General features: G+C 41.7%; 1 protein-coding gene across 1 annotated transcript; it reads left to right on the forward strand.

Moving 5' to 3' along the window:
• Positions 1–398: 398 nt before the first annotated feature.
• On the forward strand, positions 399–782 carry LOC115997147. Its single transcript, XM_031236689.1, has one exon. The coding sequence runs from the start codon at positions 399–401 to the stop codon at positions 780–782; it is 384 nt and encodes a 127-aa protein (XP_031092549.1).
• The last annotated feature ends 17,431 nt before the right edge of the window (positions 783–18,213 follow it).

Below are 18,213 nucleotides of genomic sequence, written 5' to 3' on the forward strand. Positions count from 1 at the left end.
TTCATCCCGCTACTAACGGGCAAACGGAGCGAACCATTCAAACATTGGAAGATATGTTACGGGCTTGCATGCTGGACTTGCAAGGGTCTTGGGAGGAGCACCTCGACTTGATTGAATTTTCCTACAACAACAGTTACCACTCCAGTATTCGGATGGCCCCCTACGAAGCGCTCTACGGCCAGAAGTGTAGAAGCTCGTTATATTGGGAAGCCTTGATAAACCCGGTGACTTTCGGACCCCAGTATTTGCAAGAAGCCACGGAGAAAGTCAAGCTGATTCAAAGGAGAATGAAAGTTGCTCAGGATCGCCAGAAATCTTATGCTGACTTGGGAAGGAAGTTAGCGGAATTCCAAGAAGGGGAGAAGGTGTAGTTGAAGATTTCACCATCTAGAGGAGTGATGAGATTTGGGAAGAAGGGGAAGTTGAGCCCTCGATTCATCGGTCCCTATGAGATCTTGGAAAGGGTTGGGCAGGTAGCTTACCGTTTAGCCTTGCCGGCAAAATTGGACCGGGTGCACGACGTATTCCATGTTTCCCAATTGAAGAAGTATGTGCATGACACCTCTCACGTGATTGCACCGGAGACGCTAGAGTTAGACGAGACGTTGTCCTACGAAGAAAAGCCCGTGAAGATTCTAGATACCAAAACCCGAGAGACTCGTCGCAGGGCAGTCAAGATGGTAAAGGTATGTTGGTCCCACCATGGAGTCGAGGAGGCCACTTGGGAGATGGAGGACGAGATGAGGAGACACTATCCGGCTTTATTTGACCAAGGTGAGTAGTTAGTTTAGTTCTTGCATGCTATACATGGGTTGGGTAAGTTAGGAGGTTAAGAGTTAGTGGTGTAGTATGTTCTTAAGTTGGTTGAGCAATCCTTTTTCTTTAACCTTCGATCGATTCCATGTTTCCTTGAACCGTTCCGTTTCAAGTTCCCGTGAGCTATGAGCTTCGGGGGCGAAGCTCCATTTAAGGGGGGTAGAGTGTAACACCCCGTAAATTCGTTCAAGCCTTGAGACCGGTAATTATTTCCACCGGGCGATTTATTTGATTTAATTGGGCTAGTCTTTCCAATTTCATATATAGATATATATATATATATATTTCTTGAACCCGAAATTTATTATTCTACTCACAAGCGCAATCCTTGATTTAATTCTTGTAAGGGATTTATTCTAATTTGGATTCTTACAATTCTTATAAGTATGAATATTTTTATAATGGCCCAATTTCCTTATGCTAGTATATATATATTGTCTCTAAGACATTTAATTCCTAATATTATGGGCTTTCTCCTTATTCTATGTATTTATCTATTTAAGAGATGAATCATTTGGCCCAATAATTATTCTTGTACATAGAATTGTTACATATAAAGAGTTAAGCCCATTCCTTATTAAATCTTCCACCCTAACATATACATATATGTATATATGTATTATGATATATATATATATTCAAGACTTAGCATTTTATAGAGATTTCCAATCTCTCTCTTTTCCCTACTCATTCACGCCATTTTCATCTTCTTCTCCTTCAAAGATTGGTCTTCATTTCACCTTCAATATTCAAGTCAAGATTGCTCTTTTAGGATTGTTGGGGCTTGGGTAAGTATCTATCTCTAAGAGTATGCCTTGCATCATGTAGTTTTCATAATCTTTATACAAGTTCTTATGTTGTTCTTTTGGGGATCTTTTGGGAAAAGATGATCAAGGTGGAGGTGAAGCTTTGTGAAGAAGTTTGAGAGTCCTTGGGTGGAGTGTGCTTCAAGAGGTAACCATCATGTCCACTAAAACCTATTTTTACACTCTCAATCTATGATATTATTTGGTGTGTTGGAATCCTGATGATTTCTTTGCTGTTTAGCCTATTTGTTGTTGTCTGTGAAGTCATCTTTGATGGATTATGAACTTGTGTTCTTGATCCTTTGAGTATTGATGTTTATGGATGTTTATTGACATGGATTCCTTGTTTATTTGGCTTCTGGGAGTTATAATCTGAGTAATCTGATCCTATTTTGTATTCTGATCTGAACATTTGCGTATTCTGTCTGAGTCTATGATCTGAGGTTTGGGTTTGCCCTTGTGGAGTACCCCAGCGGTATAATGTGTCCCGCTGGAGTCTTCCGTAAGTGGCTCACGGTGAGGGTCGGCGGAGGAAGGTGGTCCGCCGAGGTGTTCCGCCTTCTCCTTGCGGAGGGGTGCGGCGGAGGGCAGTGTTCCGCTGGGCTGTTCCGTTAGTTCTGCTGGGAGCTTGTTCCTGTGAGCTATTCTGTGACCTGTTTGTTTGGTTGTTTCCCCTTTTGTTCTGAATCTTGTTGGAGTATTTTGTTAGGTATTTTACCATGTGTTTGGAGTATTTATTCATATCTCTTGGTCCATCTTTTGAATCTCTTGCTTTATTGAATCCTTGATTATATTATCTGGGAGTTGGGTTGTGTTCATATCTGAGATGAACACTCTGAGTGGTTGTTTTTTGACTGAGGTTGAGGTTGGGTATGGATGGTGAATCTTTGAGTATCCTTGTGTATTCTTGAGGCTTTACTTGTCGTTTGTGTATATGGGCACTATTTGCCATTTGTGTATATGAGCATTATTGGCCATTTGTGTATATCGGCGCTATTTGCCACTTTGGTAGTTGAGGAATATTTGCCTCTATGTATTCGGGCACGATTTGCCTTCGCGTATTTGGGCACCATTTGCCTTTATGATTCGGGTATTATTTACCTCCGTGAACTGAGTTTGCTTTGATGTTTGGTATGAGGATTGGTGTTGGTTGGAGGGTAAGGGTTAGTACTTATCCTTAGGTTGAGGTTTATTTGGTCTCTTTACTTGATTCTTGAGTTATCTCGTATCTCGTTGTTATTCTTGGATATATTCTTGTTCATCGTTTCTTATGAGTATTCTATTGAATTCTTGACTCTGTTGATATCTTGCATTCTTGTGAAATCCAATTGAATATTGGTATTGTTGAGAAGTCTTGGTTTATCCTTTATTCAGCATGTTATTGTTGAGTATCCGATTTCAAAGTATTGAACAGTTCGTTGGTGTTTATATTCTATATGGATGTGTAAACCTATTTACAACTTATTATATATCTATACTTCCTTGCGGGTGTGAGTGGTGGTTGCTTAGCAGTCTTTTGCTAATGGTTTCTTGTATGTTTTCCAGGAATGCAGTAAGTCTAAGCGAGAGCGCGCTAGAGCTTATCTATTTGGGCAGCTTAGACATAGTTTTGTTGTTTTAGACTTATGTTTTGGGCCTGTGTGCCAATATGAGACTATATATACTCTTGTTTAGCTTTCGATGTTCTGACGTTACTTGAGGATTATATCTATACAGTTGGTTCAGTTTTTGGTTAGCCTCTGCATCTAGGTCGTGCTTTTCTTACCTAGATGTGGCATGATACCCCTTTAGGTTTTAATCGCTTCCGCTATGTATGTTTGATAGTTGAGATAGGCAGCTTCTACGTTAAAGTTTAACCATCTCGACTTGTGAAAAGTTGGGGTGTCACAGAAGTGGTCCGCTCCCTTCGTGCGGAGGAGAGTGGCGGAGGGCAGTGTTCCGTTGGGGAGTTCCGTCAGTTCTGCTGGGAGTTCTGTTCCAGTGAGTTATTCTGTGATCTGTTTGTTTGGTTGTTTCCCCTTTTGTTCTGAATCTCATTGGAGTATTCTGTTGGGTATTTTACCATGTTTTTGGAGTATTTATCCTTGATTATATTATCTGGGAGTTGGTTTGTGTTCATATCTGAGATGAACACTCTGAGTGGTTATTCTTGGGCTGAGGTTGAGGTTGGATAGGGATGGTGGATCTTTTAGTATCTTTATGTATTCTTGAGGCATTATTTGCTATTTGTGTATATGAGCATTATTTGCCATTTGTGTATATGAGCATTATTTGCCATTTGTGTATATGGGCATTATTTGCCATTCGAGTAGTTGAGGAATATTTGCCTCTATGTATTTGGGCACTTCGAGTAGTTGAGGAATATTTGCCTCTATGTATTTGGGCACCATTTGCCTCTATGTATTCGGGCACGAATTGCCATCGTGTATTTGCGCACCATTTACCTTTATGATTCGGGTATTATTTACCTCCGTGAACTGAGTTTGGGATTTAATGATTGGTATGAAGATTGGTGTTGGTTGGAGGGTAAGGGTTGGTCTTATCCTTAGGTTGAGGTCTATTTGGTCTCTTTACTTGATTCTTGAGTTATGTCATATCTCGTTGGTTGTTGATTATTCTTGGATGTATTCTTGTTGATCGTTTCTTTGAGTATTCTATTGTATTCTTGATTCGGTTGATGTTCTGTTGATATCTTGTTGCCTTGTGCAATTATGTTGAATATTGGTATTGTTGAGAAGTCTTGGTTTATCCTTTATTCAGCGTGTTGTTGTTGAGTATCCGATTTTCAAGTATTGAACAGTTCGTTGGTGTTTATATATTCTATATGGGTGTGTAAACCTATTTACAACTTATTATATATCTATATTTCCTTGCGGGTGTGAGTGGTGGTTGCTTAGCAGTCTTTTGCTAATGGTTTCTTGTATGTTTTCCAGGTATGCAATAAGTCTAAGCGAGAGCGCGCTAGAGCTTATCTATATGAGGCAGCTTAGACATAGTTGTTGTTTTAGACTCGTGTTTTGGGCCTGTGTGCCAATGATGAGACTATATGTACTCTTGTTTAGATTTCAGATGTTTTAGACATGTTTGAGGTTTTGTTATCTATGTAGTTCAGTTCTTTTGGTTAGCCTGTGCATCTAGGCCGTGCTTTTCTTACCTAGATGTGGCATGATACCCCATTAGGTTTTAATCGCTTCTGCTATGTATGTTGATAGTTGAGATAAGCAGCTTTTGCATTAAAGTTTAGCTATCACGGCTTGTGAAAAGTTGGGGTGTTGACAACAACTTGCGTGCATAGGGTGAAATGTCAAAAGATATTTATGTTAAAACGGAAAGTCTGTGACTCCCCGAGTGTCGGTCTCGAAGGAGGGACGTGAAGGTGTGTCAAACATTCAGGAGTTTACTTGATTGGATCATGCATAGGACTCGAGTGTGGTGAAGGGTGATTTGTGAGTGAGAGTAGTTCACTGGTTGGTTTGAGTGCAAGAGAATAGTAAAGTAAAAGTGATTTTGTGAATATGTAAAAGGGGTAGGGATTGGATAGTGTTCATGAATATTGCATAGTGAGAGTCTAAGGTCATGGATTAAGATTGCTAGGATATTGTCAACTCAAGAGTGTGTTGTCTTAGTCCTTTTCCACCTTGTGTACTAAGGCTTCTTTGACTTAGGAGGGCCTTCAAGCATCCAAAGTTCTAAGAGGAATTTTATCAAACACTTAAGCTAAACACTATCCTACTATTCTTAAGAAGTCCATAGGAACTTTGATTGTGTAAAGCTTCAAATCCTAACTCTAATCAAAGACATTAAAGAGTCAAGAGCTCAATCTAACAATCAAAAGACAACAATAGATAATCCATGAACACAAACTCATAGATCCAAGATATAGAAATAAGATCATCACAAAAGCAATATTCAATCACACAATCCAAATCCCTAGACTAAACTAGCTACTCATAATATGAAATGCAAGCAAAAGCTAATTTAATCCAAGAACAAGATAGCTAAAATTATAGAAATGAAATAGAGATCACCTAGAAAGAAGAAGATCTTCAATCCAAGCTTGTTGTCTTCTACAATGGAGATTGATCTAATCTAAAAACTAAGAAAAATGGAGAAAGTTCTCCAAAAGAAAAACTAAGAAAAGGGAAAACTAAAATTCTGGAATCCTCCTTTGAAAATTTATCAAATGGGTTTAAATAGTCTCCGAAATGACAACCCTAGCTGAAATTCGCGCATTGCAGTCTCCACGCCTCTCACACGTGTGTGAGCGTGCGTGGGGAGCTTCTGGAAAGTTTCAACGCTTGCTCACACGCGTGTGGCCTTCCAGATTGGTCTTCTAGGGCTCCGCTCTTGCCTGGTTTGCTCTTAAAGCTCATCTTTTGGTCCTATTCGCTCCCGGGGCTCCTGTTTTGCTTCTTTTAAGCTAAAAGTAGCTTCAGTGCTTCAGTTAGTGATTTTCAAGCGTTTACGCACATAATTTACCAAATAAGGATGCTATAGACGCGATAAAACACCCTAAAATGTGCCTGAAATAAGGGTATTTCGAAGTCTTATCAAATTTTCCACACTTTGCTTCTTGCTTGTCCTCAAGCAAGACATTTTACTCTCTAAGCATATAAGTCTCTGAGATACTCTCCCATGGAAAATAAAGCTTTTCGCAAGTCAAAATAATGGGTGTCTAAGACCGTTGAAACGGGGGAAATCATTGGTAAGATGTCAGTAACTCAAGAAATATTTTCGGGAAATAAAAATCTTTCGTAGATAAAAAAAATAAAACAAGGGATCACACTTCTTGCACCATACGCAAGCATGCATTTCCAAAGTTTTGGTTCACCTTTTATTTAAATAGGGCCTCTAGCCGATCCCACCAGTGGGAACAATGTGCACTAGCTAATCAACTTTCCATCCTTATACGCCAATGCCCAACGTAAATGTAAATGAGGGTAGGGGCATGGACCACTCACCGCTTTTGGCATAGCACGGTCCCTCTTTCTTCTCACTTCCTAGGATAACGTCATCGAGCCACCCGACTTCACATGGAGATCCATGCTTTTTCGAAGGTCAGTGCAATGGGTACTCGAATCCTAGCAAAGCGGCTCACCTCAGCTCTATTTTCTCAATTCTTGGGATCTTTTTATGTGAACAACCGACTCCAGATAAAGCTTTTTGCTTATCGAAGACTATGGTTTGGACACAACCCAACGAATTAGCTTCCCTCAATTTTAAACTCTTTGGTGATTGGCCTTTTGCCTTTTCGACTTCTCCTCGTGTCAACCCCTCATGCCTTTTTCTATTTAATGTTCAAGGGTTTTGTTTTCTCATTAAGCTCACCATTAGGCTCACCTTTTTCCGCATGCCCTACCAAGGTTAGTTCGATTCCGGGCCTCGCTAGTTTTATCTCTCTAAAATTAAAGAATGCACACTCCCACTTCGAGAGATCCTTGACTAAGGTCCTACGTAAATAAGAGGTGAACATCATGCAAGTAGGCAATAATATAAACTTATTTGGCTCTAAACACTCTCATGGGTGCGAAAAGTAACTTCCTCAAAGATATTTCGAGAGTAAAAAATTTTGGGCATCTAGTCAAAATTCTCCCTAGATAACACAAATAATAACTCTCTTTTCAAAACTGAAAATGCACTCACTTATCATTCCCAAGAGCTTCAACTTCTAAAACTAAGCATGTAAGCATGTAAAGCACGAAGTGCGTCCTTTCCACACTTTAAAGTAAACATCGTCCTCGATGTTTCTATACGTACAGGGTAAAAGAACGAAACAGGGATTCTAAGGATAGACAAATAAAAATCCCTTTCCACACTTTGAAAATTGCTCTGGGATAAAGGGTCTGCATCAAACGATCCTATTAATCATGGTAAACTTAAGTATACTCATACACAAAGCTATAAAGAAAATATTTCTACACTTTAAAGATCAGAACGGGGCTTAAAATTAGAAAAGGGATAAGAGGATAAACCAAGTATGCATCCCTCTATCCACACTTTAGCTTCCAGCATAGGCTCGTTCCCGTTATAGATGCTCTACAAGACTTAAATAAAAAAAACTTAGATAACAAAGCATAAAATAAGTAGAAATATTCGAATAGAAATGCAGAAAAGTAAAGCACTTGGAAATTAAATAACATAAAGCGATAAAGATAAATAAAGCAAAGTAAAGAGATAAAAGAAATAAAAGTCGGAACCCCGCGCATAGGGATCCTAATGTTCAGGTGGGGCCATCAACCATAGTAACCAAAGTCACAGAACTCAGAATCAAGTGTCAATCAGTCAAGACCGAGAAAAATTGAAGGAAGGCATCACTCATCACCGAAGGGACGAAATTGTCTGTCGAATCTAGCTTCAAGAGCGGCAATTCTTTTGTCATTATCCTCCACCGCCTGTCTCATGCGGTTGAGGTCCTCGGTGTGAACATCCTGTCTTGCGGAGAAGGATGTGAAGTGGCCTTGCTGCCAAGAATGCTCCTCACGCCAATAGTTCATTTGTTCCTCATGGAGCTGTCTATGAAAATTCTGTGACGCGGTCCACTCAATTGGAGTAGGGCCTTGCTCTTGTGCAGCATCCTCCTCCTCATTCTCTTCCTCGTCCTCGTTGTCATCATCAGAAGCCTCTAGATCAGGTGTATCATCACCTCCAAGCCTTAATTCTGCAGCAAAGAACTCACCCACGGAAAAAGAAATTGTACAACCATCGGATCTCTCTCCCATCAACCAGTTCAGTAGGCCCAACCCAATGCACAGTTTAGTAACAAAAGGTCCAATAAACACAGTCTGAACCTTAGGCTTTAGCTGGGTCTGGAGCCACTTCCTAGCTTGAACGCCCATGTTGATGCGAACATCATTCTCCATGCACCACATGTAGAATAGATCTTGCTTGCATACCTTGTTGCGGTTTGTGGTTCTGCGTGAGAGATTTATGGCGAAGGCTAATCTGATAGCCTTCAGAGCATTCCGGGTGATGAGTAGAAACTAAGATGTTTGAAAATCCTAGGAAGTGTGAATTCTAGAAATCGCGGTGAGGACACGCCTTGTTTGTTTATGTGCTTTGTTAACGTTGTTGTTTGTAGTTGCTCTTATTAACCTTGTTGTTTGCAGCTTGCGTGCGCGTCTTCCCGGTAAGTTCTTAATCGCTTTTAGATAAGTCGTTTCGTTTTAGTTTTGCTTAAAGAGCCTGCTTTAGACTAGGAATAAGTAGTTAGTTGTTACGAAACGATGGATAGCACCGTATGCGTCTAAGCATTCAGAAGGTTGGCGGCTCGTTGAAGAAGACTAATCTACTATGGGCTTGCAGGAGTAACTCCTCGTGCAAGGGCTTAAGGAAGGAACCTCGGTGGCAAGGAAGTAATAAGGAGTAGCTAAGCAAGCTAGTAAAAGACCGAATCGTCAAAAGATCAAGACCAACCGAAGTAAGCCTAAAGACTAGTTCAATCCAAGAGGTTGATCCTAAGAGGAGTCTAGCTTATATACCCTGCATCCGGAAGGCACCATTGATTGCGCTAAACGTAAAGTTAAAGTTGAGAGCTACATTCCACTACCCTTAGATGACCAACAAGAAGAACCATTGAAGATTGAAAGGACGAGTCGATATATACTGACGCTATTAATCTGCAAGAATCGCAAGAAGAACACCAAGACTCGAATGAACCGTTCTACGACAATGCTTACCAATCGAGTAATCAAAGGACTCCTCGCAAAATCTTGAACGATCAAAAGAGCAAGACTTCTTGGTGCTAAAGAAGGTATGAGCAACATGTTGGCTTTATGTAACACCCCGGCTCGGCTTTACCGTGCATCCGGAGTAGTTACCGCCACACCTAAACTGAACCCAATCAAATCCAGATAGAGTTCACTCTAGATGCACAGGCTGAAGATAAGGAAATTGTTTCATATCGTCAAAACCCGTCATAACTTCATATATGTATATATGAGTAGCAAAAGGGTAGCTATACTAGCTACAAATATGTACAAGAGTTTTATCTCGGCCCATTAGAACAAAGTTTGGGCCATTCTCTCCTCTAAAACCTCGATGGGGTAGAACCCATAACTCGTCTTAACAGCATCCATGAAACACAATGGACTACTGGGAACAGGAGACCAGACAGGTACAACCGGGTGAACAGGAACAGGAACAGGATCAGGAGCATAAGCCGGAGCTGGAGGATCAGGAGCATAAGCCGGAGTACACGGGTCGTCGCCCGCTAGATACTGTACATAAACATCATTGTCTAAGATAGGAAACATGAACTCTGATAAGTCATCAGAGTTCCTGGGGCTTCACGAGCCCACGCTAGACTGCATCTGATAAGGGACACAATGAAATGTAGTTAGCACGACGGCTAAGTAAGGACATCCATTGTCACTCAAAAGTAAACAAAGGTTTCGAAAATGTAATAATTTGAAAGCTGTAAGCTTTACCCATAAGTCGAAAATCTACCTGCAACCAGAATATCAACCGTAGAAAATAAAATAGAGTATTCGACATGAATCAACTTTCACAACTTTACGTTTCCAGGAATTTTCATTATTTTTAACTCAAAAGAGAGAGAGTTCAACAGCACACTTCAATGCTCAAATTTCATGACATTTTATTCTTCGGCATATTTACAGAGTAACTAAAATTTTATAGTTAGAATTCACTTAGTTTCAATGCTCAAATTTCATGACATTTTATTCTTCGGCATAGTTAGAGAGTAACTAAAATTTTATAGTTAGAATTCACTTAGTTTCCCCCTGGATAAGTGTGAGGCCTTTTTGGAGTATTTTCAACAACCTCGGGCCACGGCACACAAGCCTCCCGCAGGTCAAACATCTCAACAACCTCGGGCCACGGCACACAAGCCTCTCGTAGGTCAAACATCTCAACAACCTCGGGCCACGGCACTCATGCCTCCCGCAGGTCAAACATATCAACAACCTTAGGCCACGGCACTCCTGCCTCCCGCAGGTCAAACATATCAACAATCTCGGGCCACGGCACTCAAGCCTCCCGCAGGTCAAACATCTCAACAACCTCGGGCCACGGCACTCATGCCTCCCGCAGGTCAAACATCTCAACAACCTCGGGCCACGGCACTCATGCCTCCCGCAGGTCAAACATATCAACAACCTCGGGCCACGGCACTCATGCCTCCCGCAAGTCAAACATCTCAAGAACTTCGGGCCACGGCTCACAAGCCTCCCGCAAGTCAAACAACTCAACAACTTTATCCAGAAACTAAGGTTTTCAAAATATTCTTTCTTTCCCGGGTTTAATTAATATTTTCACATAATGTCTCAAAACAATTATTTTTACCCAAACATGTTTCCAAAAATACCCGTATTTGTCAAATGACTTTTCACCATAAATTCCCAAGTGACAAGGGACACACTTGTTTCTTAAAAACACGATTTTTCTCCAAATTGATGAACATAATTTACAAAATAATATTTGAACTTTCAAAAATTGACTCGGTTGCCCGTAGGCCTTCCAAACATCATAACATTCAGGAGCAAAAACATCGCAAGAAAGTTCGGTCGAAAACGGTTCCGCGTCGCGCAGACTCGCGGATGTCCGCAACGCCGGACGCACGGCAGACACGCGCGTCCGGGCCGCGTCCGCCCGTTCGGTTGTGATGCCGAAATACTGGACACCCACGGACGCGCAGCGGACGCGTGTCCGTGGTCGTGTCCGTGGGGAGCTTCTGGAAAGTTTCCACGCTTGCTCACACGCGTGTGGCCTTCCAGATTGGTCCTCCGGGGCTCCGCTCGTGCCTGGTTTGCTCTTAAAGCTCATCTTTTGGTCCTATTCGCTCCTGGGGCTCCTTTTTTGCTTCTTTTAAGCTAAAAGTAGCTTCCGTGCATCAGTTAGTGATTTTCAAGCATTTACGCACATAATTTACCAAATAAGGATGCTATAGACGCGATAAAACACCCTAAAATGTGCTTGAAATAAAGGTATCTCGGAGTCTTATCAAATTTTCCACACTTTGCTTCTTGCTTGTCCTCAAGCAAGACATTTTACTCTCTAAGCATATAAGTCTCCGAGATACTCAAGACATTTTACTCTCTAAGCATATAAGTCTCCGAGATACTCTAGACATTTTACTCTCTAAGCATATAAGTCTCCGAGATACTCTCGACATTTTACTCTCTAAGCATATAAGTCTCCGAGATACTCTCCCATGCAAACTCTCTAAGCATATAAGTCTCCGAGATACTCTCCCATGCAAATTAAAGCTTTTGGCAAGTCAAAATAATGGGTGTCTAAGACTGTTGAAACGGGGGAAATCATTTGTGCTATCTATAAAGGATTTTGGTAAGATGTCAGCAACTCAAGAAATATTTTCGGGAAATAAAAACCTTTCGTAGATAAAACAAACAAAACAAGGGATCACACTTCTCGCACCATACGCAAGCATGCATTTCCAAAGTTTTGGTTCACCTTTTATTTAAATAGGGCCTCTAGCCGATCCCACTAGTGGGAACGATGTGCACTAGCTAATCAACTTTCCATCCTTATACGGCAAAGCCCAACGTAAATGTAAATGAGGGTAGGGGCATGGACCACTCACCGCTTTTGGCTTAGCACGGTCCCCCTTTCATCTCACTTCCTAGGATAACGTCATCGAGCCACCCGACTTCACATGGAGAGCCATGCTTTTTCGAAGGTCAGTGCAATGGGTACTCGAATCCTAGCAAAGCGGCTCACCTCAGCTCTATTTTCGCAATTCTTGGGATCTTTTTGTAACCCCTCGTCTATTTCGATAAGTTTGAGGTTCAGAAAATATGTCTTTAAGCTATGACATTCATAAGATAAGTGACCGATACTTCAAAATAATTTTTTTTTAAGGAAGTATAGTTGTTATTAAGTTGCGATCGTTCGTGCCGGTCACGAACCGTAAAATTTTAGAAGCTGGTATTCGGACCCGATTATCCTAGGAAATGAATTATTAGACACCATGTTATTAATATTGAATTTTTAATTCAATTAAATCAGCCCATAGCAGAAAAAGATTCATTTTGAACGTACATCGCTAAAATTCCGCGGTGTACCGAACCTAGCCCAATTTCAAGTTTCGGTCTGGGATAAATTTTTGGTTTCAAAATTATTCCTGTTTAAATTATTTTCTACCGAAACTTTATCTGTTTGGACCCCAACTGATAAGTTTAAAAATACACCATTATTTTATTCTATTTTATTTCTTCCATGCAAACATTCCCCTCAAAGTACTAAGTGTCTAAAACATGTTTATTCTCCTTGCCCTTTTGTTCTTGCCTTGGCCGAAATACAAAGAGAGGGAGAGAGTGTGAGCTTTCATCTTCTTCATCCTCTTCTTCCTCGCTTCAAGCTTCCATAGCCAATCTCCACACAAGTCTTCAACTATTCGGTAAGTTTGCGGTTTTATTCGGTTAAAAAGTCTTGATTTCTTCCCTAGAACTTGATTGTAGGTAAAGATTTCTTAAATATGTTGTTATGGTGGTGTATTCTACCTAGGGTTTTTCGGTGAAACTTGGGGATAAAGGTTCAAGACTACTTTTACGGTGATATTACACACTTGTGAGGTAAGGAATTCCCTTAAGTTGGAATTAGTCACTTGAATTTGGATAATTGATTTTAGTTGAAATATGGTGTTTTTGGAGCTTTGGGAATATTTTCGTATACAAGTTCATAGCTTGGATATGCTTGTATATGTTGTATTTATGTCTATATAAGCTTATACTTGTGGAAATAGAGAAAGGGAATCAGGTCAGATTTCTGTCAGTAACTTCCGTGAATTTCTGGGAAACATCGGTAAATTATTTTGGTCCGATTTTTTTTATACACGTAGTTCTATAAGTGTAGAAGCCGCATATAAACTTTCATAATTTTTGGAGTAGTATAAGTATGGTTTTCGGAATTTTTCCCAAAACTGGTCCAGAGAAGGAAAAATGCTGGACAGCACACTGCCAAGGGAAAAAATGGAATTTTCTGTGTAAATTCGTGAACCTAGGTGACCAAAACTTTNCTTGCATGGGATTATTGTGAGTAAGCTGGCTAGCGTAATGCGTTAATTATCCCTATGCTGAGGTAGAAACCCCTGCTTAGCGGGTATGATAAATTGAATGTTAGGGGACGTTGTATAGGACTTAAGTAGGTGCTATACTGACTGCCTAACTAGCTAACCCTTGAGGACTCTTATACTTCGGATACTAATTTGGATCTATCGTCCAGTGAAAATGCCTCCAAGACGCAACATGCCTACCAGTAGCAACGAGAACGTCTCTGCAATTGATCGTATGGCCCAAGCGATGGAGCGAATGGCTGAGTTCATGATGGCTCAGCAAACCCAGAACCAGAACCAAGGACAACCACGAGTCGATTATGCGAAGGCGATAGCAAGCCGACAACCACCACACTATGCGGGAGAAAAAGATCCGGTTATTTTAGAGGAGTGGATCCGGACGTTTGACAAACTGCTCAATGCAGTGGATTGCCCTGCAAATCAACGAGTACCTTCCGCGGTCTATTATTTAACGAAAGCTGCAGACAACTGGTGGACATCAGAAGGACCTGATCTTCTACAAGACCCAGAGTTTGGTTGGGAAGAATTCAAGGAGGAACTGAGGGGACAGTTCTACACCGAGCGTATTAGAGGGATTAAATGCGAGGAATTTCTACGGCTAAAACAGAAGGGAGCAACAATCGAAGAATATCATGACCAGTACGTGGAACTAATGCGTTTCGCTCAGGAGATTGTACCTAATGAAGCAAGTAAGGCACGAAGGTTTGTTCGAGGATTGGACTGGGATGTAAGGAGGGCGATTGTGCCATTCATGTGCTCTACCTTGAAGGAGGCGTACGATAGAGCCTCGGACCATTACCAGGTGTACCTAGATCAACAAGAAGTTTATGGCCGAAATAAAAGAAAGGCCGATGACAAGTCACAGAAATCCGCACTGGGAAACAAGAGAGTGAACCAAGGTGGCTCCAACCTAATATCAGGAAGAGGAAGGGAAAGAATTAACGAAGGAAACCGTTTTACTTGTTCGAGATGTGGAAGGAATCATCCAGGAGTGAATTGCCAAGGAGTGAGGATTAAGTGCTTCACATGCGGTCTTTCTGGGCACAAGTCCTTTGAGTGCCAAAGTCGGGTAGACAGTCCTCAAAAACTCCTACAGAACGTGAACCAAGGGAGAAGATTTAATGGGAATACTGGTCAGAGACCCGCAGAGATAGGAAACAGAATGGTCAACTCTCAGTCAACAAATCCGGGAGGACCAACAAACGTCGCATCTGGTTCCAACCACAAAGGGAAGCAAGTGATGGGAGAAAGTAGCACGGGAAACCAAGGCAGAATTTACGTCGTCAATAGCACTCAGGCCCAGGCTAACGACGCCGTAACTGGTACATTTCCCATAAACTCAGTACCTGGAATAGTGTTATTTGATACAGGAGCTACCAATTCATTTATATCATATGCATTTGCTGATAGACTGAAATTAAGGCCTACTATTGAGCTAGATCTAAATGTCAAAACTGCTTCGGGAATAGTAGTAGCCTGTAGAAATGGTTATGATAACATTGCGATAGAAATAGCTGGAACTAACTGTCCCGGAAATCTCGTTCGTTTTGAACTTGAGGGCATTGATGTACTACTCGGAATGGATTGGTTGGATAAGTATAAAGCTCGGATAGTGTGTGATGAGCGGAAGATTGTGTTACGAGGACCAGAAGGGAGGAGAATATCCTACCGAGGGATTGACAAGCAACACGAATCCAGGTTGTTGACAGCGCAGAAACTGAAGCAGTATATGCACCAGGGATGTGAAGTATACCTCTGTTTGGTGCAAGATTCCGAACCAGAAGAACTCGAAATCGATCGAATCCCAGTTGTACGCGAATTTCCTGACGTGTTCCCCGACGATCTCACAGAAATGCCACCGGAAAGAGAGTTGGAATTCACCATTGATCTCATACCAGGAACCTCACCTACCTCGAAAGCGCCTTATCGAATGGCACCGAAAGAGATGGAGGAACTAAAGGCACAATTGGCGGAATTACTGGAGAAAGGATTTATCAGACCAAGCGTATCTCCTTGGGGTGCACCGGTACTGTTCGTTAAGAAGAAGGATGGGAGTCTTAGACTGTGCATCGATTACAGGGAACTAAACCGAGTCACAGTAAAGAACAAGTACCCGTTGCCTAGGATCGATGATCTATTCGATCAGTTGAAAGGAGCGGGAGTGTTTTCAAAGATTGACTTACGGTCAGGGTATCATCAAGTGCGAGTCGCGAAGGGGGATGTGCCTAAGACAGCATTTCGGACGAGATATGGGCACTATGAATTCACGGTTATGCCATTCGGAGTGACTAACGCCCCAGGAACCTTTATGGACCTGATGAACCGAATTTTCCTTCCCTATTTAGATAAATTCGTCGTCACCTTCATAGATGACATCTTGGTCTACTCTGAGACACCGGAGGATCACAAGGGACATCTTCGGACAGTGTTACAAACACTAAGGGAAAAGAAACTTTTTGCGAAATTGTCAAAGTGTGAATTTTGGAAAAGAGAAGTTGCTTTTCTTGGACACGTAATCACCCAAGAAGGGATAGCAGTGGACCCAGCTAAGATACAAGCTGTACTTGAATGGGAAGCACCCAAATCAGTTACGGAAGTCCGTAGTTTCTTAGGTTTGGCGGGTTATTACCGAAGATTTGTTCAGGACTTCTCAAGGATAGCAAAGCCGTTGACAAACCTGCTCAAGAAAACGACCAAGTATAGTTGGAGTGAAGAATGTGAGCAGGCATTCCAAGAACTTAAGACGAGATTGACGACTGCTCCAATATTGNGTTGACAGCGCAGAAACTGAAGCAGTATATGCACCAGGGATGCGAAGTATACCTCTGTTTGGTGCAAGGTTCCGAACCAGAAGAACTCGAAATCGATCGAATCCCAATTGTACGCGAATTTCCTGACGTGTTCCCCGACGATCTCACAGAAATGCCACCGGAAAGAGAGCTGGAATTCACCATTGATCTCATACCAGGAACCTCACCTACCTCGAAAGCGCCTTATCGAATGGCACCGAAAGAGATGGAGGAACTAAAGGCACAATTGGCGGAATTACTGGAGAAAGGATTTATCAGACCAGGCGTATCTTCTTGGGGGGCACCGGTACTGTTCGTTAAGAAGAAGGATGGGAGTCTTAGACTGTGCATCGATTACAGGGAACTAAACCGAGTCACAGTAAAGAACAAGTACCCGTTGCCTAGGATCGATGATCTATTCGATCAGTTGAAAGGAGCGGGAGTGTTTTCAAAGATTGACTTACGGTCAGGGTATCATCAAGTGCGAGTCGCGAAGGGGGATGTGCCTAAGACAGCATTTCGGACGAGATATGGGCACTATGAATTCACGGTTATGCCATTCGGAGTGACTAACGCCCCAAGAACCTTTATGGACCTGATGAACCGAATTTTCCTTCCCTATTTGGATAAATTCGTCGTCGCCTTCATAGATGACATCTTGGTCTACTCTGAGACACCGGAGGATCACAAGGGACATCTTCGGACAGTGTTACAAACACTAAGGGAAAAGAAACTTTTTGCGAAATTGTCAAAGTGTGAATTTTGGAAAAGAGAAGTTGCTTTTCTTGGACACGTAATCACCCAAGAAGGGATAGCAGTGGACCCAGCTAAGATACAAGCTGTACTTGAATGGGAAGCACCCAAATCAGTTACGGAAGTCCGTAGTTTCTTAGGTTTGGCGGGTTATTACCGAAGATTTGTTCAGGACTTCTCAAGGATAGCAAAGCCGTTGACAAACCTGCTCAAGAAAACGGCCAAGTATAGTTGGAGTGAAGAATGTGAGCAGGCATTCCAAGAACTTAAGACGAGATTGACGACTGCTCCAATATTGACCTTACCTGTTGGAGCGGAAGGTTACGAGTTGTACACGGATGCATCTCACAAGGGACTAGGATGTGTTTTGATGCAAAATGGAAGGGTAATAGCATATGCTTCTCGCCAATTAAAAACTCATGAAGCTAACTACCCAACGCATGACTTAGAACTGGCAGCCGTGGTATTTGCTCTCAAGATTTGGCGACACTACCTCTATGGAATCTCATGCAAGATTTATACGGACCACAAGAGTTTAAAGTACATCTTTACTCAGCGAGACCTTAATCTAAGGCAAAGGAGATGGTTGGAATTGATCAAAGATTATGACTTGGAAATCCAATACCAGGAGGGCAAAGCAAACAAGGTAGCTGATGCCTTGAGTCGAAAATCAAACCATGCTCTTTGGGTATTACCCGAACAATTATGCGAGGATTTTCAGAGACTCAATTTGGAGATACAGATGTGTGGTCAGGTGGAACAGGAAATAAAATTTTATTACATGTCGGTGACTCCAACCCTATTCCAGGAAGTCAAACAAGCACAAGAAGAGGACAATTGGGTAGGGAGCATCAGGGAGAAGATGATTGATGGAAAACATGGTCCATTTGAATTACACCCAGATGGGAGTGTAAGATTCCAAGGTAGGTGGATAATACCAAAAGGGTGTAAGGAGATAATGGAACAATTAATGAAGGAAGGTCATTATACACCCTAT

This window comes from Ipomoea triloba, chromosome 1 (assembly GCF_003576645.1).
Source record: "Ipomoea triloba cultivar NCNSP0323 chromosome 1, ASM357664v1".
Lineage (NCBI taxonomy): Eukaryota > Viridiplantae > Streptophyta > Magnoliopsida > Solanales > Convolvulaceae > Ipomoea > Ipomoea triloba.

Excerpts from the sequence above, each read along its gene's own strand:
- LOC115997147 (XM_031236689.1), top strand. The coding sequence starts at position 399 with ATGAGATTTGGGAAGAAGGGGAAGTTGAGCCCTCGATTCATCGGTCCC.